General features: G+C 33.6%; 2 protein-coding genes across 2 annotated transcripts in view; both read left to right on the top strand.

Moving 5' to 3' along the window:
* The window catches only part of SENP7 (SUMO specific peptidase 7), a 155,316-nt gene extending 133,963 nt beyond the window's left edge, over nt 1–21,353 (top strand). The window contains exons 16-25 of the mRNA XM_040621177.1: nt 1,111–1,244; nt 2,749–2,865; nt 5,950–6,072; nt 9,527–9,619; nt 10,264–10,388; nt 11,166–11,218; nt 16,143–16,186; nt 16,280–16,348; nt 17,027–17,177; nt 18,642–21,353. Coding sequence (XP_040477111.1) covers nt 1,111–1,244; nt 2,749–2,865; nt 5,950–6,072; nt 9,527–9,619; nt 10,264–10,388; nt 11,166–11,218; nt 16,143–16,186; nt 16,280–16,348; nt 17,027–17,177; nt 18,642–18,779 — 1,047 coding nt within the window. The 3' untranslated portion in view covers nt 18,780–21,353. The remainder of the gene's footprint in view (nt 1–1,110; nt 1,245–2,748; nt 2,866–5,949; nt 6,073–9,526; nt 9,620–10,263; nt 10,389–11,165; nt 11,219–16,142; nt 16,187–16,279; nt 16,349–17,026; nt 17,178–18,641) is intronic.
* Nucleotides 21,354–23,245: 1,892 nt separating this feature from the next.
* The window catches only part of IMPG2 (interphotoreceptor matrix proteoglycan 2), a 71,325-nt gene continuing 69,548 nt past the window's right edge, over nt 23,246–25,022 (top strand). The window contains exons 1-2 of the mRNA XM_008702024.2: nt 23,246–23,391; nt 23,844–24,095. Coding sequence (XP_008700246.1) covers nt 23,307–23,391; nt 23,844–24,095 — 337 coding nt within the window. The 5' untranslated portion in view covers nt 23,246–23,306. The remainder of the gene's footprint in view (nt 23,392–23,843; nt 24,096–25,022) is intronic.

Here is a 25,022-nt window from a genome sequence, read left to right as displayed (position 1 = left end):
ATACTAAATTTAATAGATGAGAACTTAAGGAGAAACAGGATATGTGCATAATCTCAAAGTCTCTCAGCCAAAATATTTATTAATTATAAAAAGAAAAGTAGTAACTTTACAGTGGAGAAATGTGGCAGACATCACCAGGAGTAAGATACTGTCACATCATGCGCTGAGAAGGGTACATGACTTCTCTGGTATTCTTCCCAATATTGTGTAACCTCAATCTAATTATGAGAAGAATCAGACAAACCCAGCCACAAAATAACTGACCAATACTTTTGAAAGTATCAAGGTCATGAAAGACAAGGAAAGACAGGAATCGTACGATCCTCATACAGAAAGAAGGTATTGGTGGAAACACTAGTGATAGTAGAGTAGTCTATAGTTTAGTTTATAATATACCAATGTTAATTTCTTAGTTTTGATAGTTATAACTGTGGTCGTATAAGATGTTAGTATTAGGGGAATCTGAGAGAGGCTTGTATATCTCTGCCAAATACCTCTAGAAAGAAAAGTTTTTTGAAGTTTGCTGTGGTAAATATAAACTTTTTGTCTCTTAAATTTTATTTTGTCCTAGCTATTATATCTTTTGTTCATTTTGAACTGAAAAGTTTTCACATTTTTCTTTAATTATAAAGCCCATATCTATAAGTAACACTTTAAGTTAAGCTTTGACCATTGTATATACAATATCTTTTTTTTTTTAAACGATTTGTTTATTTATTTGAGAGAGAGAGAGTGCGTGTGAGTATGGGGAGGGGCAGAGGGAGAGGGAGAGAAAGAATCTCAAGGAGACTCCCTGCTGAGCATGGAGCTCAACAAGGAGCTTGCTCTCATGACCTGAGATCATGACCTCAGCTGAAATCAAGAGTCAAACGCTTAACTGACTGAGCCACCCAGGCATCCCTGTATGTATAGTATCTTTTGATCAAAAGTATTATTTTGATTTCATGATATCTTTGGAGAAATTCTAAATATATTGCTGTAACTCATTGATACTGATTTCTTTTAGTCACATTTTCTCTTAAAAGTCTAGGTTTTGACTTTATCCTTTTGAGAGTTAATGTCTATTTATGTATCTATAAGGAAACCTTTCTCTTTGCCATTTTCTGTCAGCCTTCAAATACAGATACAGCGAAGCCTACTTACACCTTCCTGCAGAAGCAAAGTAGTGGTTGCTACTCACTTTCTATTACATCTAATCCAGATGAAGAATGGCGAGAAGTCAGACACACTGGACCTGTTCAGAAGTATGTACTGTGTCATAATCCTGTTCGTAATAGGTGGACACATTAGTAGTTTTCACTCGTGTTGCCGATTTTAGTAGTTTACCTTTTTCTTTTTAATTGAGGTGTAATTGACACACAACATTACATTAGTTTCAGGTATACAACATATTGATTTGACAATAGTTTGCCTTTTTAAATGTTTTGAATTTTGCTCTTACACTGATGGTTAGGAATAGAAATAATAATTTTTGAGTTTTGAGGAAGTTAGAAAAATTTATTAAGAAAACAGTTGGTGCCATTTCACTTAGTTTAATGTAAGACATAAATGATAACCACAGTGTCAAATTTGGTAAGATTAAAGTATTTGTTGATGAGTAGCAGTGTTTGCTTTTTATGATTATATATTCCATATCTGAATATATGGTAGGAAAAGTGGGGTTACTTAACTGAAGTGTGCCTCAATTTAAGGTATTTTGGAGTTAATTAGAACTACTTTTTCATAAGTTGCTACTTTATTCATATTTTATCTTGTATATGTCTTCTCATGGTGTCCAGGCAGAATAGGGAGTCTGTGCATTTGAGGGTGATTTCTCTTCCTCTGTATGATTCCTTTTTTTCTGTTAAAAAAAACACAACAAAAAATGAAAGAACAGGATAGCAAATAGCCCATAAAATAGTAATTATCATATTAGCATTTAAAATTTCACATATTTTTATTTGATTCAAGTGCTTTATTTGCCATGATTAAATTAATTGCAGATGACTTCATCTTCTTGAATCTTTCTGGTTTAAGAACTACTTATTATTTTACCCTTATTATTGACTATATTCATGCAATGAGGACCATAATGTGTATTCCAAGATTATAGCTAGAAACTCAGAACTGCTCTTATTTCTGAGATTTAAGAGAAGGTGCCAGAAAAAAGATGCCTAATTAGTGATTATCTGTTTTCTACTTCTTTCTGCTTGTGTTATAATTACTTGTTTTCTTTATATTCTCTTTTTACATTATAAGCACTTTGTTATAGGAAACTTGCCTTCTCTGCTTCCATGTTATTTCTTTATTGCTCAGCTGTTGCTGTGGACTAGCCACTAACGGAGAACATAGCTTTTGACTGTTGGCTCTTCTAAATGGAAAGGAACTAGTCTTGGGGATTCAAGCTTAGAGTTGGAAAGTGGAACATAGGAAAATCTTTTATGGTTTATTACATCAATTTGTTGAAAGTTAACAATTGTATAGGAGAGAGGTATCTTTGATAGTATTATAACTGTGAGATATAAGATATTGATTAGACAAATATGATACCAGCCCACATGGGATTAGAATGAAAAGATACTGAGAGTACTATTAGTACCTTGTGAAAATAAAGAAGGAAAATATAATTGCTTATATCCTGTCAGTTATTTTTAATCTGCACATTTTAGTTACTGAATACATTGCCCTGTTAGTGTTCTGTATAACAAATCTCTTTGATACTGGAATTTTCACTACCAATATGTTTTAACTGCAGTTTTACTTTTTAAGGTTGATTGTATATCCCCCACCACCTACAAAAGGGGGGTTAGGGGTAACTAATGAAGATCTGGAGTGCTTAGAAGAAGGAGAGTTTCTTAATGATGTAATCATTGATTTCTACCTTAAGTAAGTACAATGATAAATGATCTCATTGGTTTTGATGTGAATCTTAAACCACATGACTATCACTGAAATTTTTTTTAACTCTAGTTAAAAGTAACCTGCCAAGAATTCAAAGATTTTTGCCTAACAAGGTTTTCTATAGTTGACTTCAGTTTTGTTCCTTTACTTCCTATAGATGCTATTTACTTCAGAAGGGTTACTATTTTTTTGTTTATTTTGGTTTTTGTTTATTTATTTACTTTTGATTTATTTTGCTGACCTATTACTATGGTGAAGGAAGTATTTAAAAAATATCACATCACTTTGAGAAAGGAAAAGAAGCAACTCTGTAGTTATCTCTTGTGTCTTTAAGCACTATAAGAGTTACCTGTCATTTAAAAAATCCATACCACTATTCCATTAAAAAATAATTTTCAACTTTTTGTATAGCCAAGCTGAAGGGATAGATAGGAGAGTTTTATAAACTTCCATGCAAAGTTTCTAGTCCTCATCTTACCCGAACCCTCTTGTTTAAATAATACTAGCCTTATTCCAGTCACTCAGGCTCTAAATCTCTCTTTAGCATTTACTCTTCATTTGATCTCTAGAAGTTCGATTTGGGTCTTTTTAAATATCTTCTACCCAGGGCCTCATGAATTATGAGGTTTTCCAGTCTGTCTGATAAGAACAGGCGCTGTTCTTAGAGCTTGCTACCATTCCCTCTAATCTTTTCAGGTACTTCTCTCCCCGGCTTTTCCTCACATGCATGTGGTGATCAGAATTCTTCTGACTACTTAAGGAGGATTCTCTGCAGATGTTTGGAGTTCTCTTTATCTACAGCTCTTCCCTTTCCGGTATTCTGATCTGCAAATTCTAGCTGCCTTGGTCTCTACCAGCTTTCAGCGTCTCCTCAACTTGTAGTCTGCCATGGGTTACTCCATCCCATGCTGCAGCCTGGAAACTACCAACACACTAAGCTGGGGCATTTGTGGAGCTCACCTTGCCTATTTCCTCTTTCTCAAGGATCCTGTTCTTTGTTGCCTGATGTCCAGTGTTTTGAAAACTATTGATTCATATATATTTTGTCTGATTTTTTGCTTCTTTCATCTAGGAGGGTAAATCTGGCCTCTGTTATTCCATCTTGGCTAGAAACAGAAGTCTCCATTATCATTTACTCTTTATCCTTCCTTCCCTCTCTACATACTCAGTTGCCAATTTTATTATTTTTTTTTCTTCTTTTTAAAATTATTAACATGAAATGTATTCTTTATTTCAGGGGTACAGGTCTGCGATTCATCAGTCTTACACAATACACAGTGCTCACCACAACACATACCCTCCCCAATGTCCATCACCCAGCCACCCCATCCCTCCACCCCCCTCTATACCAGCAGTCCTCAGTTTGTTTCCTGAGGTTAAGAGTCTCTTATGGTTTGTCTCCCTCTGGTTTTGTCTTGTTTCATTTCAGTTGCCAATTTTAGTAGATTCTGTCTCTCAAATTCATTTATTCTTTTTCTTCTGTCATCATCATTTTCTAGTACTTCTTATCTGAATTGTTATTCTGTCTTTCTAACGAGTCTCCTTGTATCCTTTATCTCTGTTTTCCTATCCATTAAGTACATTACGACCACTACTATTCTTCTTAAACTACTCCATGCATGAAATTCCCATTAGAAACGTATATTAATTTTTTATTACCTGTCAAAATGAGTTCAGACACTCTGACATTTGAGAGTCTTGATAATTTGACACTATCTTTTCAGCCATCTACTAATAACCTTGTATGTGTTACATAGTCCAGCAAAATTGAATCGTAAATAATTTACTAAACAAAGCCCATTCTTATTTGCTCTTCTGCCTCAATGCCCTGTTTGTCTTGATTCCGGAAGACTTTCCTCTTCATCTCAACCTGTTGAAGTTTTATTCCTTTTTCAAGGTTTCTCTCAAGTGGTACCTTCTTAAAACTTTTCCTGATCTTCTAAACAGATATTATTAACTCCTATAATACTTCATTTGCATCTCTTTTATAGTACTTACAATATTTTGCCTAATTTTAAAGTTAGTTGGTTGGTGACATTATGATCTTTCTTCTTCTAAAGTTTACGCATCTTACATCTTACTTTTGTATTCCTATAATAGTATCAAATTTATATTTGGTGAGATGAACTGGATCATATTGTTAGTTTTTATATGTTTTATTGGAATTAACTAATACAATTTTATTCCTGATTTATTTCTAGTAGTACTTTTCTGTACTTCCTTTTCACTGAATTGCCTATATCTCTGTCTCATTGACTTCTTTTCAGAGGCGATTCTAACTTTATTTTTCAGTCTACTTTCTATTTATTTTTTAAATTAATGAATAACTTTCGAGTAGTAAAGTATATAAATCGAAAGTGTACAGCTAATGAATGTTCACATATATATGCACCCATGTAATCATCATTCAGATCAAGATACCACTTGCAGCACATCAGAAGCATCCTTTTTGTCTCCTTCCATGTAGCAAAGCCTCCCCACAACCACATTAAAAAAATTTCAAATTGTGTTTCTCTTTTATGCTTTTTTAAAAAAGCAATTACAAGGTCATTTTTGAACCTGCATAAACTGTTAAGAGTAGCAGAGTTCTCTAATTATGAGGGGTTTAAGCACTAAATCATTGAATTATAAGTTGAAGTTGAATTAAATGTTGAAGAATTTAGTAGAAATGGAAATTTTTCTAGATTTATTGTAGGAGTGTCATGGTTTCAGTATTTGATTAATTTTTCCTTCTGTACTCACTCTGGATTGTAAGCTATATGGTGGCAGATACTTTTCTCCCCCTCTTATTTTATATCTTAGTGTAAATAATGGTGCTTGGTACATGTTAGGAATTTGATAAATACTTGGTAAGTAAGTGAAAGAATAATCAGGCAATTTCTGCTTTAAACAGTCTTAATGGAAAGTGAGGTTAATAAAACCCCAAAAAACTGAAATCAGAGCAAATTACAAGATTGGTTTGAATCTAATTTGCCATAAAAATGAAGATTTCCAGAATACATAAGGTAACTGGGAGAAGACCAGGTAAAATCTAAAAATAACTACTCTTGTGGTGTTGCTGTTTTACAGGTATCTTATATTGGAGAAGGCATCAGATGAACTTGTTGAGCGAAGTCACATTTTTAGTAGCTTTTTCTATAAATGCTTGACAAGAAAGGAAAATAATTTAACAGAAGATAATCCAAATCTTTCGTAAGTCAGTCTTTCAATGTACTTAAGTTTAAAGAGGAAAATATGCTATTTTGATGTTTCTAAGTGAAAAAACTTCTTACAGTATTTCCTAGAGTGAGCAGTATTACCACTTGTGCAGGCTTTTTTGCTCTAAGATATACTTCTCACCCTCCACTGTTCTGTTCCCTATCACAGAAGGCTGACTCTTGCAGGCTGCATTTCCAAGTGTATGTTCTGTGGGGGACACTGGAGGTTGGAGGGCAAGGAAGGAAAAAGTCAGGTTACCCTCTTTGCCTTAGGCAGTGATTTTTGGCAGTGGCTGTATTTCCTCTGTGGGTTTTGTCTTTTACTGGACAGATCTGTTAGAGTTCCAGATCCTATCTGGAGGCACTACTGCTTCTTCCCCTTTGCCCGTTAGTGTAGGGATGTAGCTGTTTCCTCCTTTGCTAATCTCTGGTTGCCTCTCTGCTCCCTTTTTTGGCTTTGCACTTTCTCCATCATCACTGTAGCCAATTCTCTGCATTACATTTTATGTCTTAAAATATAGGGTGTGTTTTGATTTCCTGGTCAGACCGTCACCAAAATACTACTCTTTAGTTAAACTACTGTAAATTATACAAAAAACCATGTTCTCATAATTTAGCTTATAATCGGAATTAATGGGGTGGGATATATGGAAGGCGAAGATTTATTAAATAAATCTGATACTTAACTTTTTTGATGCCTTATAGATATAGAAATTGATCTTACATTTTGTTTTAATTACTAGTCAGTGTTTGGCATAATCACCTAGAAACTGATGAAATGAAAGCAGGTAGAATCTGCTGTAGTTTTAAATTTTAAAATAATTTTTAAAAGTTAAAATTTGATATTATATGTTTGATCATATATAAAAGTAATATAAAACAAATATACGTAAGTTGCATATTCCAGGATAAGATATATATATGATACTATGCTTAGATACTATAGTTAGTATCTTATACATACACCCCCCCCCAAGTTAACCCTGGAACAAGATGGGTTTGAAACGTGGGGGTGCACTTCCATGCAGATTTTTATTATAAATACAGTACATGTAGTTAGCTGTACATGTACTTTCCTTATGATTTTCTTAATAACTTTTTTTTGGACACCATCTATCTATTTATTATTTTTATTTTTTTAGTATTTTCTCTAGCTTACTACATTATTTTTATAATACATTATATAATACTGTACACGATAGAATACATATAATGTACAAAATATATGTTAATTGATTTTATGTTATCAGTGAGGCTTCTGATCAACAGTAGGCCATTAATGGTTAAGGTTTTGGGGAGTCAGAAGTTACATACATGAGTTTTCAACTCCATTGGGGGGGGTCGGTGCCCCTAACCCCCTCATTGTTCAGGGGTCAACTGTGTGTGTGTGTCTGTGTGTGTGTCTCTCACAGACAAAAACTCATACTAATGCTTGGCCTGATATATATGTAATTAGTATTCACACAAAGAATTTCTATAAATCAGTAAAAAAATAAAAAGCCCAGAATCAAGGTGGTAAGGGATATAAACCTTAATGGTAAATAAATCTCCAGCAAGAAGCTTAAACTACTAGTGTTAGGAAATTGCAGACTAAATGATTCACAAACTCATTACTGTGGATTATGAGATGCTGGCAGATCTGGCTTCTGTCCATTTCCCTAAACACATCTCATGACATTCTTTCCCCTCACTTATCCTACTTCATTAAGCTCAACCTACCTCCTTTCAATTTTCAAATATGTGAAGCTCTTATTTTCTGATGAAATTTCTTCTCCTGGCACTTTTTTGTTTAATAACATGATCTCTAATTGTTTGTTTTGTTTGCTTGTCCTACAGTTAAGCATCATCATGTCATGAACTTCATCTGTCTTATTTTCTCCTGTATCCATAGTGCCTTTTGCTCGGTGCTTGAACATACTAGGAACTCAAGAGAATAATAATTAATCTTACTGAATGGGGAGAAACTGTTAGACATTTAATTGAAGATTTTCCAAAAAGTTAGGAACTGAGAATAAGAGATTATATTGTGTTCCCCAAATTCTCTCCTGTTCTCCTTGCCCCATCCAGTGTCTCATATGTTAGCAATCAAATAAGGTTAGCATAATCAGGAAATCAAACATCAACATAACAAAACAAAAGAAAACCAGGTCTCTATCTTTAAGATTTTCTTTGTGTTTTTTTTAAAGATTTTATTCATTTATTAGAGAGCATGAGCAGAGGGACAAGCAGACTGCCTGCTGAGTGAGGAGCTGGATGTGAAGTGGGGCTCAATCCCTGAACCCCGAGATCATGACGTGAGCTGAAGTCAGATGCTTAACTGACTGAGCCACCTAGGCGCCCCTCTCTTTAAGATTTTCAAATGGAAATACAAATTAATAGGCTATTTACTAGTTGAAAATAATTGTTTATAATCACTGAAATGGTTGGATCGTTCTGAAATAAGAAAATTCAGTAAACATGGGACTTTCGATTATTTTATAAAGTTAATCTACATAGTGTCTATAATTTCTATCACTTTTTTTCCAGCTCATTCTATATTCCATCTTCTTCCTAATATTTATCTGTGTGAGTTTGGTTAGATATTCAGATGAATGGGGGTGGGGCAGAGATGTCTGTTTCCTATATTACTTGGAACTTTAAAAAAATAAATGTAAGAGAACTTAATGATTTGTTTGATTCTGTGCATAAAAAAAGAGGTTCCTGAAGGGACTGACTGAGCCAGAAGTCACATACCATCTCTTTTATGTCACTGTTAAATACCACCCCTTTCCTGAATTTTTTTTGATATTCAAACTTGGTTTGATATCTTCCTTCCTTAGTTTTCCTGATAAGATAAAGAAAATTATTTCTGTGTCCCAATTGTTTTCTAGGTGGCTTTTCTAAATGCTATAACGTAATTCCTTTATATTTCTTATGACACTTATATTTTAGTTACTTGTTGTAGTTGTTTTCTGCCTTCATTATTTTGTAAATTCCTTAAAGGTGGTGTGGGTGATTTTTATTAATTGTTCATAGGAACCTATTGTTGAAGAAATAAAATGAAAGATGGACGAATGGTATGTATATTTTAACGCCTCCCTCATCACAGATAAAACATTTAGATGATTCTCTTAAGGTTTTATCATGTCCACATGGAGCTAAACTGAGTAAATAGGAATAGCTGTTTATGTTTAGTTGCTGAACTGCTTTTGGAATCTATAAAACATTTTATAAATTGCTTTTATTCTATGACATTATTGTTTATAAACAGTGATTAGGTGTAAGAACAAACAGGAGTTAATGAAAAGTGATGAGTATTATATATCTTAATGTGTGTTAAATATTATTTATCTTAAAGAGAATGGTTAAATAAACTGAACCTAGCATTTTTCAGCGTATAAAAATGACTCTTGAAACCTGTATCTTAAATTTTAAATTTTTTATATGTAAAATATCTTTTATATTCTCAGAATGGCACAGAGAAGACATAAAAGAGTAAGAACATGGACTCGTCACATAAACATCTTTAACAAAGATTACATTTTTGTGCCTGTAAATGAGTCGTGAGTATTTCATATTATTTAAAAACAAAATTGGAGAGTACAGAAAAAAATATTTTGTGTGTTCTTAGGTTAATAATCAGTAAAAAGTATGGGTATGTAAATTCTAGGTATTATTTTTAATTTTTTCCAAAGAAATGGCTAAAACTATGAGTTACGTATCTTAGACTTTGGTTTGACAGTGGTTATATTGTAAATATAGTGAAAAAACTAAAATGACAAATGCCCACAAGACTGTATTGACTGAGACATTGAATTTTTCTTTCTTGGACGCAAAAGATTTTCTGAATAGAAGATCAAAAGATTTTAGGATGAATCTTAAAATATTAACGAGAACAAGCTCTTGAAGCACAAATAGAAAAAAGGTGATACTGTGAGTCTGTCTATTTATTAAAACAGTTCCTCAATAGGAAGCACTGATTGGATGAAAGTAAATAAATTTGAAATAACTCAGATTTTACCCTAAATAGTCTCATTGCTTATTTACTTTTGGAATGTAGATTCCATATTGTGTCAGGTATTACAGTGGGCTTCTTCGGAATTGGTATGAAGTTTGTTATACCCACTTTCTCAGCTGTAGGTCTGGAACACATTCCTCTGCATTGTTTAGATTTTGTGTTTTTAAGATTGTATTTCTTTTTCAACAGCTCTCACTGGTACCTTGCAGTCATTTGTTTTCCATGGTTAGAAGAAGCTATATATGAAGATTTTCCACAAACTGTATCCCAGCACTCCCAAGTTCAGCAGTCTCAACATGACAACAAAACAACAGGTGATAAACTTAATGTCGATAGTGTTTTTAATAATGACAACAGTGAAATGATTATAGTGAACAATATGTAGTTAAAAGATAGTATAGTTTTTTTTTATCATGAAACTTATTAGAAGAAAAAATAAGAAATCTGAAATTTTAATGATAGATGCCCAACTTCATGTATAGCCAGATGTAATTCTTCAGTTATACTGTTATGTCAAGTTTTGTTGTAGCACTTTTTTAATCTTGCTAACATGACTAGGAATTCATGTTATGGATCTGCAAGCATAGACCAGTTCAGGTCTTTTGCCTCCTTGGTTAAATTTATTCTTGGGTATTTTATTCTTTTTGGTGCAATTGTAAATGGAATTGTTTTCTTAATTTCTCTTTCTGCTACTTGTTATTAGTGTATAGAACTGCAACAAATTTCTGTATATTAATTTTTTGTCTTGCAACTTTACTGAATTCATTTATTTTAAGAGTTTTTTTGGTGAAATCTCGCATTTTTTTCTTAACATCAATCAACACAGTTTTTGTTAACACTAGTAAACTGGCTAGGTAATATCAGGTCTCTTAAAATTCTTCAATGATTTTTCTTGTTATAACCCAAATCTTAATTAAGTAAGCAAATAAGTACTTTTTTGAGAAAAAAATGAAAATTATGTGTTTTATATCTGTAGTCTAAACAGTAAGCAGAATTACTAATAGCCATTATCATTAATACTGGCCCAAACCACATCTAAATATTTTGCATTAGACATAAACACTCATTACTGCTTTATTGTTTCTAACTAGATAATGATCTACATAGTACTTCAGCACTGTCTTTGGGCACAGAGGATTCCCAAGTAAGTATGTTCTTTTAGATATAAAAGAAGGAAAACTCTTGAATGTAATAATTTTATCTGTAAAATAGAGCCTAGTGAGGTGTGGAATATGATGGATATTGTTGGGCCATGATAAATTGTGCTGTTTTATGGTTCTTTGATGTATTTTATGGGAATAGGAGAAAGAATAAGAGAAATTATCATTCTTCTTGCATTTGTTTAGCTTACTTTAACTTTTTTGATTTGTTTATTCAGTAATTTATTTGGTCATTTTGGTTGGTTCCTTTTTAGATGTACTTTTATTCTTCATTATGTCAGCATTTTTTTTTAGCTTAGTGTAATCAGCACCTAAACAGCCATATATATATATATAAATTCTTTTTATTTGAGTCTAGTTGACATACAGTGTTAAATTAGTTTCAAGTGTACAACATAGAGATTTGACAAGTTTAAATGTTATGCTATGCTTACCACAGGCATAGCCACCATCTGTCACTATATAGTGCTGTTACAGTATCATTGACCATATTCCTTATGCTGTGACTTTTATTCCTGTGATTTATTTATTCTATAACTAGAAGCCTGTATCTCCCACTCCCCCTTCACCCATTTCGCCCATCCCCTGACCTTCCTCCCCTCTGGCAACCATCAGTTTGTTCTCTGTATTTATAGGTCTGATTCTGCTTTTTGTTTGTTTATTCATTTATTTTTTTAAATTTCACATATGAGTAAAATCTTATGCTATTTGTCTTTCTCATTCTGACTTATTTCATAGCATAGTACCCTGTAGCTCCATCCATGTCATTGCAAATGATGACAAGATTTCATTCTTTTTAATGACTAATACTCCTCTGTGTGTGTGTGTGTGTGTGTGTGTGTGTGTACGTACACCACATCTGTATCAATTCATCTATTGATGGGCACCTGGACTGCTTCCATATCTTGGCTATTGAAAGTAAATAATGCTGCAGTAAACGTAATGGTGCACATATCTTTTCAAATTAGCGTTTTCACTTTCTTTGGGTAAATACCAAGTGGTGGAATTATTGGATCATATGATATTTCTCTTTTTAATTTTTTGAGGAAGCTCCATATTGTTTTCCACAGTGGCTGTAGTAAACCAATTTATATTCTCACCAACAGTTTATGAGGATTCCTTTTTCTTCATGTTCTCACCAACACTTGTTATTTTTTGTCTTTCTGATTTAAGCCATTCTGGCACGTGTAAGGTGGTATTTCATTATGGTTTTGATTTGCATTTCCCTGATGATTAGTGATGTTGAACTTTTTTCATGTGTTTGTTGGCCATCTGTATGTCTTCTTACGTCTGTTCAGATCCTCTGCCCATCTTTAATTGGATTTTTGTGTGTGTGTTGAATTGCATAAGCTCGTTATGTATTTTGGATATTAACCCTTATCAGATATATATTTGGAAATATCTTCTCCCATTCACTAGATTGCCTTTTCATTTTGTTGATGGCTTCTTTTGCTGAGCAGAAGCTTTTTATTTTGATGTAGTGCAATAGTTTATTTTTGTTTTGGTTTCCACTGCCTCAGGAGACAAATCTCAAAAAATGTTGCTAAGGCTGATGTCCAAGAATACTGCCTGTGTTTTCTTGAAGTAGGTTTATGGTTTCAGGTCTCACATTTAGGTCTTTAATTTTGAGTTGAATTTTGTGTATGGTGTAGGAAAGTGGTCCAGTTTCATTCTTTGGCATGTTGCTGTCCAGTTTTTGTGACACCATTTAATTGAAGGGACTGTCTTTTCCCCATTGTATATTGTTGCCTCCTTTGTTGTAGATTAATTGACCATATAGGTGCGGGTTTATTCCTGGCTGTCTATCCTGTTCCATTGATCTGTGTGTCTCTTTTTGTGGTGGGACCATACTGTTTTGATTACTGTACCTTTGTAGTATAGCTTGAAATCTGAGGTTGAGCTACCTCCAGCTTTGTTCTTCTCTCTCAAGGTTGCTTTGGCTATTTGGGGTCTTTTGTGGCATCATACAAATTTTAGGATTATTTTTTACTAGTTCTATGAAAAATACTGTTGGTATTTTGGTAGGGATTGCATTGAATCTGTACATTACTTTGTGTGGTATGGACATTTAACAATGTTAATTCTCCAAATCCACGAACGTGGTATATCTTTCCATTTGTTTATTTGTCTTCAATTTCAATTTTACATTTTCAGAGTACAGATCTTTCACCTTCTAGGTTTATTCCTAGGTTTTTTGGTTTTTTGTTTTGGTGTAATTGTAAATGGGATTGTTTTCTTAGTTTCTATTTCTTCTATTTTGTTATTAGTGTATAGATGTGCAGGAGATTTCTGTATATTAATTTTGTATCCTGTAACTTTACTGATTTCATTTATCAATTCTGATAGTTTTTTGATGCAGTCTCTAGGGTTTTCTATATATAGTATGTCACCTGCATATTGTGACAGTTTTACTTCTACCTTACCAGTTTGGTTGCTTTTTATTTCCTTTCTTGTCTGATTGCTGAACTTCCAGTACTATGTTGAATAAAAGTGGTGAGAGTGGACATCTTTGTTCCTGGTCTTAGAGGAGAAGCTTTTAGCTTTTCCCCACGAGTATGATGTTAACTATGGGCTGTCACACATGAACTTTATGATGTTGTTGAGCTGTGTTCTCTCTAAACCCACTTTGTTGAGAGTGTTCATCATGAATGAATGTTGAATTTTGTCCAGTGCTTTTTCCTCATCTATTAAGATGATCATATGGTTTTTGTCCTTTAATTTGTTAATGTGATGTGTCACATTGGTTGATTTTGTGGATACTGAACCATCCTTGCATACCTGGAGTAAATCCCACTTACTTGAGGTGAATGATTCTTTTAATGTAGTGTTGAATTCAGTTTGTTAATATTTTGTTGATGGTTTTTGCATCTGTGTCCATCAGAGATATTGGCTTGTAGTTTTCTTTTTTTGTAGTGTCTTTGTCTGGTTTCAGTATCAGAGTAATGCTGGCCTTGTAGAATGAGTTTGGAAGCTTCTCTTCTATTTTTTTTGGAATTGTTTGAGGAGATAGATACTAACTCTTCTTTATTTTTTTAAAAAAATATTTATTTGTTTTTGAGAGAGAGAGAGAGAGAGAGCAGGGGGAGAAGCAGAGGGAGAGGGACAAGCAGACTCCACACTGAGTGCAGAGCCCAACGTGGGGCTTGATCTCAAGATCCTGAGATCATGACCTGAGCCAAAACCAAGAGTCAGTTGTTTGACTGACTGAGCCACCCAGGCGCCCCCTAACTCTTCTTTAAAAGTTCGGTAGAATCATCTATGAATCTATCTGGTTATCGACTTTTTGTTTTTTGATTACTGATTCAGTTTTATTGCTAGTAATTGGTCTGTTCAGATTTTCTGTTTCTTTCTCATTCAGTTTTCGAAGATTGTGTGTTTCTAGGAATTTATTCATTTCTTCTTAGTTGTCCAGCTTGTTGGCATGTAAGTTTTCATAGTTGTTTTTATAATCCTTTGTATTTCTTGGGTGTTCTCATCTTTCATTTCTGATTTTATTTGAGTCCTCTTTTTTCTTGATGAGTCTGCGTAAAGGTTTATCATTTTGTTTATATTTTCAAAGACCCAGCTCTCAGTTTCATTAATCTTTTCTATTGTTTTTTGTTTTAGTTTTTATTTCATTTATTTCCACCCTGATCTTTATTATTTCCTTCCTTCTAGCTTTGGGCTTTGTTGGATTTTTCTTTTCTACTTAGTTTAGATGTAAAGTTAGATTGTTTATTTGAGATTTTTCTTGTTTTTTGAGGTAGGATGCTTTTGTAGCATCCCAAGGATTTTGGACTGTTGTGTTTTCATTTTCATTTGTCTCCATGTATTTTCTTAATTCCCTTTTTGATTTCTTTGTTGACCCATTGTTTGTTTAGTAGTATGTTGTTTAGCCTCCACATTTTTTGTTTTGTTACCTTTTCTTTTATGGACCTCCAAACTGGTATGCATGGTCTAGATTTGGTGTCTTAATTGACTAAGGTAGCCACCTAGTGATTTTTTTTTTTTTTTGGTAGGTACAGAGAGCAGCAGCCTTGCTATCCTGGCATAGGCTTTTTTCTTTACTCTTACTGGTATTAGGTGGGCAGAAGGAAGGAAGTTTCCTTTTCTCTCTAACAGTGACATGATAGGGGAGTTGCTTCTTACTTATAGAAACAGGCTTCCCAGGGGTACCTGTGTGGCTCAGTTGGTTAAGCGTCTGCCTTCGGGTCAGATCATGGTCCCAGCGTCCTGGGACCTTCATCAGCAGGGAGCCTGCTTTTCCTTCTCCCTCTGCCCCCCCCCAACCACACTTCACGGTCTCTCTCTCTCTCTCAAATAAATAAATAAATAAAATCTTAAAAAAAAAAAAAAAACAAGCAGCCTTCCAAATTAGGTTCCTTGGAACACTTGTTCTAAGATGCAGATTATGATAAAAGGATTGTAAGGTCAGGTAAGTTGGGTAAACCCTGTCTTATTCCTCTTAAAGATTCACTGTTACATAAGAATAATAAAGGTGCTGGAAAGTTTTTTATTAAAGAAATCTGCTTAAGTTTGATCTGTTGTTTCTCAAATTTGTGTCCACCGGCATCATATGTTGAGTTAGAAAATGTATGTAAGGGTAGGTTAAATTAACTTGTTTATCTTTGCTTAAGATGGTAGCTCTGAATAGACGTAACTAAAATTTTAGGTTGTTTTTAGGCTATGTTAAAGTTCTGTAACTTCTTGAGGCCACATGTAAAAGTGTATGAGATACTGTATCACCAGTATAAGAAAATAAATCAGTGAATTTCTGAAAAAATGATGTTGGCTCACTTTAGATGATGAAAAGAGCTCTTACTTGAAATTTTAATTTCAGAGTATTTCAGACATTTTAAAGAGTAACTGCATATTAATTTATTCAAACTGGTTTTAATTGCAAAGTCATAAAAATTCCTGTTATTTCAGAGCACTGAGACGAATACATCAGTACCAAAGAAAATGTGTAAAAGGTAGGTACATGCTGTAATAATAGTTTTTCAGATATTTAAATTTACTCCATATGCAGATATGTATACCTTGATTTTTTCTTTTGCTTTTCATAGGCCATGCATTCTCATACTAGATTCCTTGAAAGCTGCTTCTATACAAAACACTGTTCAGAATTTACGAGAGTAAGTAATAACAATTTTACCCTCACTCTGTTATCTAAAATCTCAATAATTTTGAAGCTACTGTAAGAATTACTAAAAAGACTATATCAGGAATTATATTTTATTATGTATTTAGATGACATCTACAAATCTAATCAATAATAAATATCCCCTATTGTATGTTAATATTCAAGTATTAATATTTCTCAAATATTAACTTGGATATATTGAAAGCAAATTTGGAATTTGTATTCATAACAGAGCAATAAGTGTAATTTTACAAAGCATTGCAGATATTAGTGGTTATCAAAAGTATCATTTTAGAAAAAGTAAGAACTTTTTCACATTTTTATTACGTGTGTGTGTGTGTGTGTATAATTTTGTAATTTACTATAGGATCTGGAAATAGCTAGCAACTAAGTTTTAAAATAATTTATTAGTTTACTTCCTAATATAAGTGAGTTTGTGAGTGTGAGTTATGAAGTTGACTTGTTGAAAAAAATCTAGATTTTAGTTTGAAACTCAGATGCTTTTCTTTTAAGTAGTAACCCTTGTAGCCTCACATACTATAATTTGTACTGTTAAATTTAGAAATTTGACTTGAGGCAACACATCTGGCAGCAAATGTTTTTCCATCTTTGTGTTGAATAAAAATAAAGGGATTTCTACTAGAATCACTGTACTTTTTGATGATTCAAGGTATTTAGAGGTAGAGTGGGAAGTTAAAAGAAAAACTCATCGTGAATTCAGCAAAACAAACATGGTGGACCTATGCCCTAAAGTTCCTAAACAAGATAATAGCAGTGATTGTGGAGTATATTTACTGCAATATGTGGAGAGCTTCTTTAAGGTATGTAAAGATGTAAATAAATATTTTATTCACAATTACCAGCATATAATCACAAATTACTGGGTAAGCAAAGAACCAAGAAAATATTACAGGTAATCAAGAAAGAAAAAAAAAATAAGACCACATATAATCCAGATACTGGAGTTATTTAACAGACAAGAACTTTAAAATGATTTGAGTAATATGTTAGAGAAAATAGTCAAAGATGAACAAAATGGATAGGGATGGAATCTACTAAAAAAAATCAAGTGGACATTCTAGAGCTGAAAATGCATAATAATATATCTGAAATTAAGAACTTACTGGCATTTGTTGTGATGAGCATTGGGTTTTGTATGTATGTGATGAATCACTAAATCCTACATACGAAACTAATATTATGCTCTATGTTAACTAAGTGGAATATAAATAAAAATTTAAAAGTAAAAGAAAAACGAACTGTTTGGATTTAATAGCAGACTTGGATATAGCAGAAGACAGCATCAGAACTTTAAAAAAAAGGGCAAGAGAAGGAATTCCACTGTATTTCGAAGAGAAAAAAAAGAACAGAATATAAGAGACAAGTGTGATACAAGTGAAAAAGTTTAATTTACGTGTAATTAGAGTTCCAGAAGGATTAGGTTGGAAGAGAGAGAAAGGCAGACAAAAATTTGAAGAAAAAATTTCAAAACTATAAGACCCATATATTGGGGGCACCTGGGTGGCTCAGTCGGTTATGCATCTGCCTTTGGCTCAGGTCATGATTTCAGGGTCCTGTGATCCAGTGCCGCATCAGGCTCCTTGCTCAGCAGGGAGTCTGCTTCTCTCGCTCACTCTTCCTCTCACTCTCCTTCTGTGAGAGCGCTCATTCTCTCCCTCTCTCTCAAATAAATAAATAAAATCTTAAAAAAAAATAAAAGGCCCATATATTCAAGAAGCTCAGAAAACCATAAGCTAGATAAATACAATAATGAGCACAAGTGTTATTTTCTAGCTCATCAGTGATACTATAGGTAGCAGTATTGAGGAGGAAGTTTTAAAAGGAATCACTCTTTGCTTTTTAAACTGTCCACTCATTACTTCTGTCATTACCAGCATTATTTGTGAAGCCCCTCTCCTCTCTCTGGAGGTCGGGGGAGCGGGGTGAGACTGAAAGTTCCAACCCGCTAATTGCATTGTTGGTTGTCTGGCAACCAGCCCCATTTTTTGGTGTGGTGTTATGAAAATGGGTACAGGAGTAGGGTATTTTTGACTGGTACTAAAGGTTCTTTCAGCACATAAGGGTTATAGTATACAGTTAGAACTTTTGGTATAATTGGGGAGGAATGGTAATACATAGTTTAGGTAAATTACAGTATATAAATTATATCTCAGTAAAGCTGTTATTTTAAAAAGTTAGCAGTTTCTCATTTCTTATAAAATGAAATTAAAACAAATTTGAATTGTACTGCTAAAGTGATTGTATTCTTTCTTTTCTTTCACTAGGATCCTATTGTTAATTTTGAACTTCCAATTCATTTGGAGAAATGGTTTCCTCGTCATGTAATAAAGACCAAACGGGAAGATATTCGAGAGCTCATTTTGAAACTTCATTTACAGCAACAGAAGGGCAGCAGTAGCTAGTTAATCCGTACAAACATGACACAGATGTTCTGTAAGATTACTGGAAAGCCGCTTACCAGCATTCGTGTTAGTCAGCTCACAGAGAAGAAAATAACGTGTGGTAGTTTTATAAGTCATTGAACAGTATCTGAAATATATAAGATATGTGATTAGATTGTTGAGATCTCATAGATGCCGTGGAAAATGGGGGTGGTATAGATAAACTTATTAGATAGAAATTAAAATTTCATAAATATTTGATATTTTTCTGATTAAATATGCTTCTGATTATGCAATAGCATATGTAAATGTAGGAATGTTTTTGTAGATGATAAAACTATGTGATCTGTACTTCCATATAACTGGGAGTTGAGGGGAGTTAGGTCCTCCCTGGTGCCAGCCCCAGTGCTTGTCAAGTTTGTTGACAAGTCACATTATATTGTAATTCTATTCTTTGCAGCTCAAGCATGCAGTATGAATACTGTGTATTTTTTAAAAGAAGAATTTAGTATTAAGGCTTCAGAAAATGCCATTTACGGCATCCCTTCTGTATAGTGTAAAAGAAGACATGATGTTAGGAAGATGATAAAAATTGACTCTTTCAAAGCGCAGCTTATTTTTCTCAATTGCTAAATGGAACTGTTACTCTGCTGTAATTGTTATATGTCCTCTTTTTCTTTTGATGTCATATGTGGGGATCTGAGAATTTAGTTCATTCATTCAGAATGAAATTTGGAACAAAAAACTTTTAACTGTCCAAAATAGGTTTTTAAAAGTTATGTATGTAGCTCAACTTAGTTTATTTGGGGTATAGCTTTATCAATATTGACTTCCATCCTATTCTGATATCTTAGAATGTATGTACACAGTTTCTGTAAGTATAGAAGATAAAATTGATGTCCTCATAACTTTAATTAAAAATACCCTCAAAATCTTATTTATTAATTGTTAGAATTAAATATATAATTTTACAGCTCTGTTTACCCGTTATTCATCTGCAAAGCCAGATTGCTCGAATTGCTTTTATATTTTTAAATCGTAGTTTTTAGAGACCTATGATCCCCGTGGAGCATAAGTTTTTATTAAATGTTCAGGTAACAGTTTTGAATTCATGTGATGATGGTGGTATTATATGATTAAGGACTTCACAACCTTTTAATGTTATCAGGAAAATTTTGAGGGGACAATGATACTGTATTTTCTCAGATAAGAAACATGTTTTCTAAGAGTATTATTTTAATCTTCTGTTTAAGCATCTCTTGGATTTATATTGTTAACTGTATATAAAGCAAAAGGCTTTATAAAAAGTGAAGCAAAGGCAATTTAAGATAAAGCTAAAAGTTGGAACATTTTATTTCAAAATCATGTGAATTCGAAGTTGTCAGTTAAGCCTCAGTGTTTTTCAGTTTTTGTTAATCTTGTCACCATCTTTATATTGTTAAAGATATTTGTCTTTTGGAGATTTCTTATAAAGATGGTTATAATTAAATGTTTTCATTCCCAATTTGTGTGTGTATGGGAGGGGACTTTTTAAAATGACTATTAATTATTTTGTACATCTAATTTTGGGAAAGCAAGTATGTAATACATCTTCTTGTGACTTCTTAACTTTTTTGTTTGTATGTTTTTCAAAGGTACCACTGTCCTTTATCATGTTTTGAAGATTGTTTAAAATTCATTTTCCTAAATTCATGTGGAAATAATGTGTTGAATATCAACATTTTATATTAAACATGTTTCCAATTCATTAAATTGAGGTATAATTTTTCTTAAGAAACATGAACCATTCTTAGAAATAAATGTTCAAATTTATGATTTCTAGTTCATATCTTATAACTGATGCTTAGATTAATTTTTCTTTCTCCTTTAACAGGCATATAGTTAATTTGTTCATTCAGGAAACATTTTTGGAGCATCTACTAATAGGCAATTTGCTAGGTATAAAAGAATGAACTGCAGCTTTTATTCTTGAATCATTTATAGTCTAACGGGAGAAATGGACATATTAATAGTTTTAATATTCCTAGTAAAAACTGTAATAGAGTTTCTTGGGAGCTCAGGAGGGAGTTCATCCTAGTTCTCTGTGTGTGTATATGTGTACGTGTGCGTGTGTGCGTGTATGAGTGTGTGCGTGTGTGTGTGTGAGCAAGAGGTGGTAGAAAAGTAGTAAGAGAGTTGTCACTGGACAGGGAAAGTCTTCCCAGAGAAGATAATACTATTTTTAATTTACAACTCTTGGGAAAAAAAAAAGTAGTAGCTTTTTTTTTTTTTTTTTGAATCCTGTCTTATCACTTTAAGTAGGATAGAAAAAGTTTAATGCCTCTTATAATCAGCTTGTTTTCTTTTTATGTTATGGGAAAAAGTAGGGCTCTTATTGTACAAAGCCCTTTCTAATCTTGTTCCAATCTATGTGCTGTCCTCATCTTTCCAGTGTCACCTAGTTTTTAATCATATAAAATTATTCTTTTATGCTGTAATTGCTTTTGGCTTAACACCAAGCTTAAGCCTTTACTTCATAGCAAATTATCTTGGATTTTCTTTCTTTCAGTAGTGTTTCTTTGGAAATGTACTGAGCTAAAATAAATGTGAAATGTCATTTGTATTCAGTTTTTTTTTTAATTGTGAAAATGACCTCTAATTGTTGAACTATGTTTGGTCTGGGAGAACTGTGAGTAGACATGCATACTCTGAAGGCCTGCTTGACCAGAACTATATAAAACTTTATTGGAGAACATAAGCTTTTCCTTCCTTTTGTAGAGTCTCTTGTAACTGAACTTGTCCTTGTGGAAATTTGGAAACTTTGCCCAGAGGCCATTAAAAGGCAAGTTTTTGTGGGTATCAGGCTTCCTCATGCTGGTATGGTCTACACCCACCCAGCTGGTCTCTTCTCTTACAACTAAGTGCATCCCTTTTGGGGGCTGAAGAAATTGGGGTCAGGGCTATTTTTGGATTCTCAAGAGAAATGTGCTTTAGATCTTTACAAAACATTTTTTTTTTCAGAGAACTTCACTAGAGGTACATGACAAGATATAAATCCAGTGCTATTTGATAGTAAATCCTAACTTTCCCAGGGGCTTTGACTAATTTAATTGCTTTCTACTAGGTTTATTTGATAAAAACAACTGTCCTACTACACAGAATTTTATCTGGTCCCATTGTGGTAAAAGATAACCTTTCTTGGTTAGGAGTTCCTCATGTACATAAACACACTGGGCCTCATGTGTAATAGCTAATGTAGCAACACAGTTGTCACGTGGCTATCATTTTTATTGTATGCTTAGTATGTACCAGGCACTATTCTAAGCATTTTCCGTATATTAACTAATTTAATCCTCACAACAGCTCTATCATGAGTTAGCTTTACCTTTCCTATCCCATTTTATATATAAGGGAGAAGACATTAAGTGGTGATAACCAAAGATTTTCAAATTTCTTTCTTTCTTTCTTTCTTTCTTTCTTTCTTTCTTTCTTTCTTTCTTTCTTTCTTTCTTTCTTTCTTTCTTTCTTTCTTTCTCTCTCTCTCTCTCTCTCTCTCTCTCTCTCTCTCTCTTATTTTATTTATTTGTCAGCGTGCACAAGCAAAGGGAACAGCAGGCACAGGGATAAACAGGCTCCCCGCTGAGCAAGGAGCCCAGTGCGGGACTTATCCCTGGACCCTGGGATCATGATCTGGGCTGAAGGCAGACAGTTAAATGACTGAGCCACCGAGGCCTCCCTGATTTTCAATTTTTTTTTATCAAGGAGAGAAATTTACATGACAGTAATTATGCCAACAAGAAATAGTTCCAGGAAAACTAGCTAAAGCTAGTTTTGTACCTAGCCCTGTATTTCTGAAATAGATAGGTATAGTCAGTCTGGGCTTATAAATCTTATGCTTACAAATCATAGGTCCTAGGGGCCCCTGAGTGTCGCAGTTGGTTGAGCTTCTGACTCTTATTAGTTTTGGCTCAGGTCGTGATCTCAGGGTGGTGACATTGAGCCCTGCATTGGGCTCTGCACTCAGCATGGAGACTGCTTGAGACTCCTCTCCTTCTGCCGCCCCCCCCCACTCTTTCTCTCTCTCAAAATAAATAAATAAACCTTAAAAAAACAAAACAAAACAGGCCCTAGAAGAACCCAGAGAACTTGTGAATCTATCAGGTTCAAGGAACAGATTCAGAAAAATTGTAAAACTCTGTGAATTATATGTGAAACATTGTTTTTAAGTGGACTGCTTGTTAAAGGCAAAGAAAGCGTCTGTAAAGAGCTTAGCTGGCTAGATTAGAATAAAGAAATTGTCTCTCCCCAATCTGTTCTAATTAGCTTATCTCTTCTGCTTTCATAGCTGTGCTGCTTATTTCAGAAAAGAAGTGAGAGGTATTTTGAAAGGACACCATTTTTATTTAAGCTAATTTATAATGGTTTTGTAATGTTTGTCAGTTCTCTATAAACATAAACTTTTAAATGTTAGACCTTTCCTATAATAATTCGTTACTGGAAGTTTTAAGTCTTTTTGGGTGCTCAAGTTAAGGATTTTGGCTTCTCCTCATTCCTTTGATTTTGGCCCAAATGATTATGTTTCCTCATTTTGGGAAGATTTCTCTGGGTATTTTGATATTTGTCGTGATAGAAGGAAACCTTACATCATTAACAGGTATTTAAAAATCTATATTATTTTTATTTGTCCTTATATTTGTAGTATATTCTCTTTAAAAATAACATTATTTGATATGACTGTTGTAAGAATTTGAATCAAATGCTGTTCTATTAGTCTTTGGTATTGCTTCATTTAAACTTTTAAAATCTCTCTAATAATTTTGGTTTTCTTCTTTAGTAATTTGTACTTCGGACTTACTTCCTCTTATTTCTCGTGTTGCAATTGGATATATAGTTTTTTCAATAACTAAGAATCTTGAAATAAAGGAGTAGGAGTTGGATGGAGAAAAAATGGACTGCTCACTCCTCCCCTCTTTAGGCATGCATGTCTATAATCTGAGCAATGACTTTAAAATCGAAATGTGGCACAAAAGTCAGTTTTTATTTGTTACCTTTCATACTGTGTTTTCATTCATTATCAGAAGACTTGTCTATGCTTTCACTCTGTAGCACAAACCTACATGTCTTTAGAAGATATCCAAGAACCCAAGCGTGCAGTTCCTTTTTTCCTGACTGACTCAGAATCCACAGATACTTCTCTTTCTACTGAAAAGAAACTACCTCTGGACCACGGAGAAATTGAGAAACAGTGGTTGCTGAGAAGAAGGAGATCTATTCTGTTTCCTAATGGTGTGAAAACCTGTCCAGGTGAAAGTGTGACAGAGGCTGTGGCAAACCATGTAAAATATTTTAAAGTACGAGGTAAGTGAACATCCAAACCTTGGGGCTTTGTGATGTAATTCAAACAGTCCTAACATGTTTGTTGTATCTTGTGAAAATTCAGTTTGTGATAATTTAGACAGACACTGATCCAAATATTATCCTTGTATTAGCTATGGAAAAAGGACTTGCTAAAAGTATACTATTTATCTAGCTTCAGAGGAAATTTAGAGTGGAAATCGCTTAAATCTTAAGCACATCAAAAATACCAGTTTGTGTTACTGCAAAGTTTAATTATTTTTACTTCATCATTAAGTAATTTGTAAATATACCCACAATATATATTTTCCATGGTATATGTACCTATTTGGGTAATCAGTTACTTTATATACATAGAAATATAATTTTCTATATTTTATAGTCTAGACATTGTGCGGATTCATGACTAGTCTCTGGTTGGTACACATAAACCTTATTATGTCTAAAATGATGGTGCTTCTCACAATGGATCTGAAAGCAACAGAACTAGGATTTTATGTATTTATATATTTTTACAGCTTTTATTTATTTATTTTAGAGAGAGAGAGAGCGAGCGAGCATGGGGGGGGTTAGGATTGGGGGGAAGACAGGCAGAGGGAGAGGGAGAGAAAGCTGACTCCACACTGAGCCGGAGCCCAATGCAGGGCTCGATCTCATGACCCTGAGATCACAAACTGAGCCAAAACCAACAGTCTGTGGGATGCTTAACTCACTGTGCCACCCAGGTGCCCCCAGGATTTTATTTTGACTAAACAATATTATCCTTGAATATATATTCTCTTTCTTAAATTTACTAACCAAAATTGCTTAATTGACCCTAATACGTCCCTTAGATTTGAAGGAATCTCAAACTTCGCTTTTTGCTGCTCAAGAGACAATAAAAAGCCATAAGGTGGCTGTGATGCTAGTAAACTAAAGTGGAGATGGATG

The sequence above is a fragment of the Ursus maritimus genome, unplaced genomic scaffold (assembly GCF_017311325.1).
Source record: "Ursus maritimus isolate PB19 unplaced genomic scaffold, ASM1731132v1 scaffold_4, whole genome shotgun sequence".
NCBI classification, from domain to species: Eukaryota; Metazoa; Chordata; class Mammalia; order Carnivora; family Ursidae; genus Ursus; species Ursus maritimus.
Note: the sequence above shows the minus strand (reverse complement) of the source record. Positions and strands in the feature narration are given on the sequence as shown.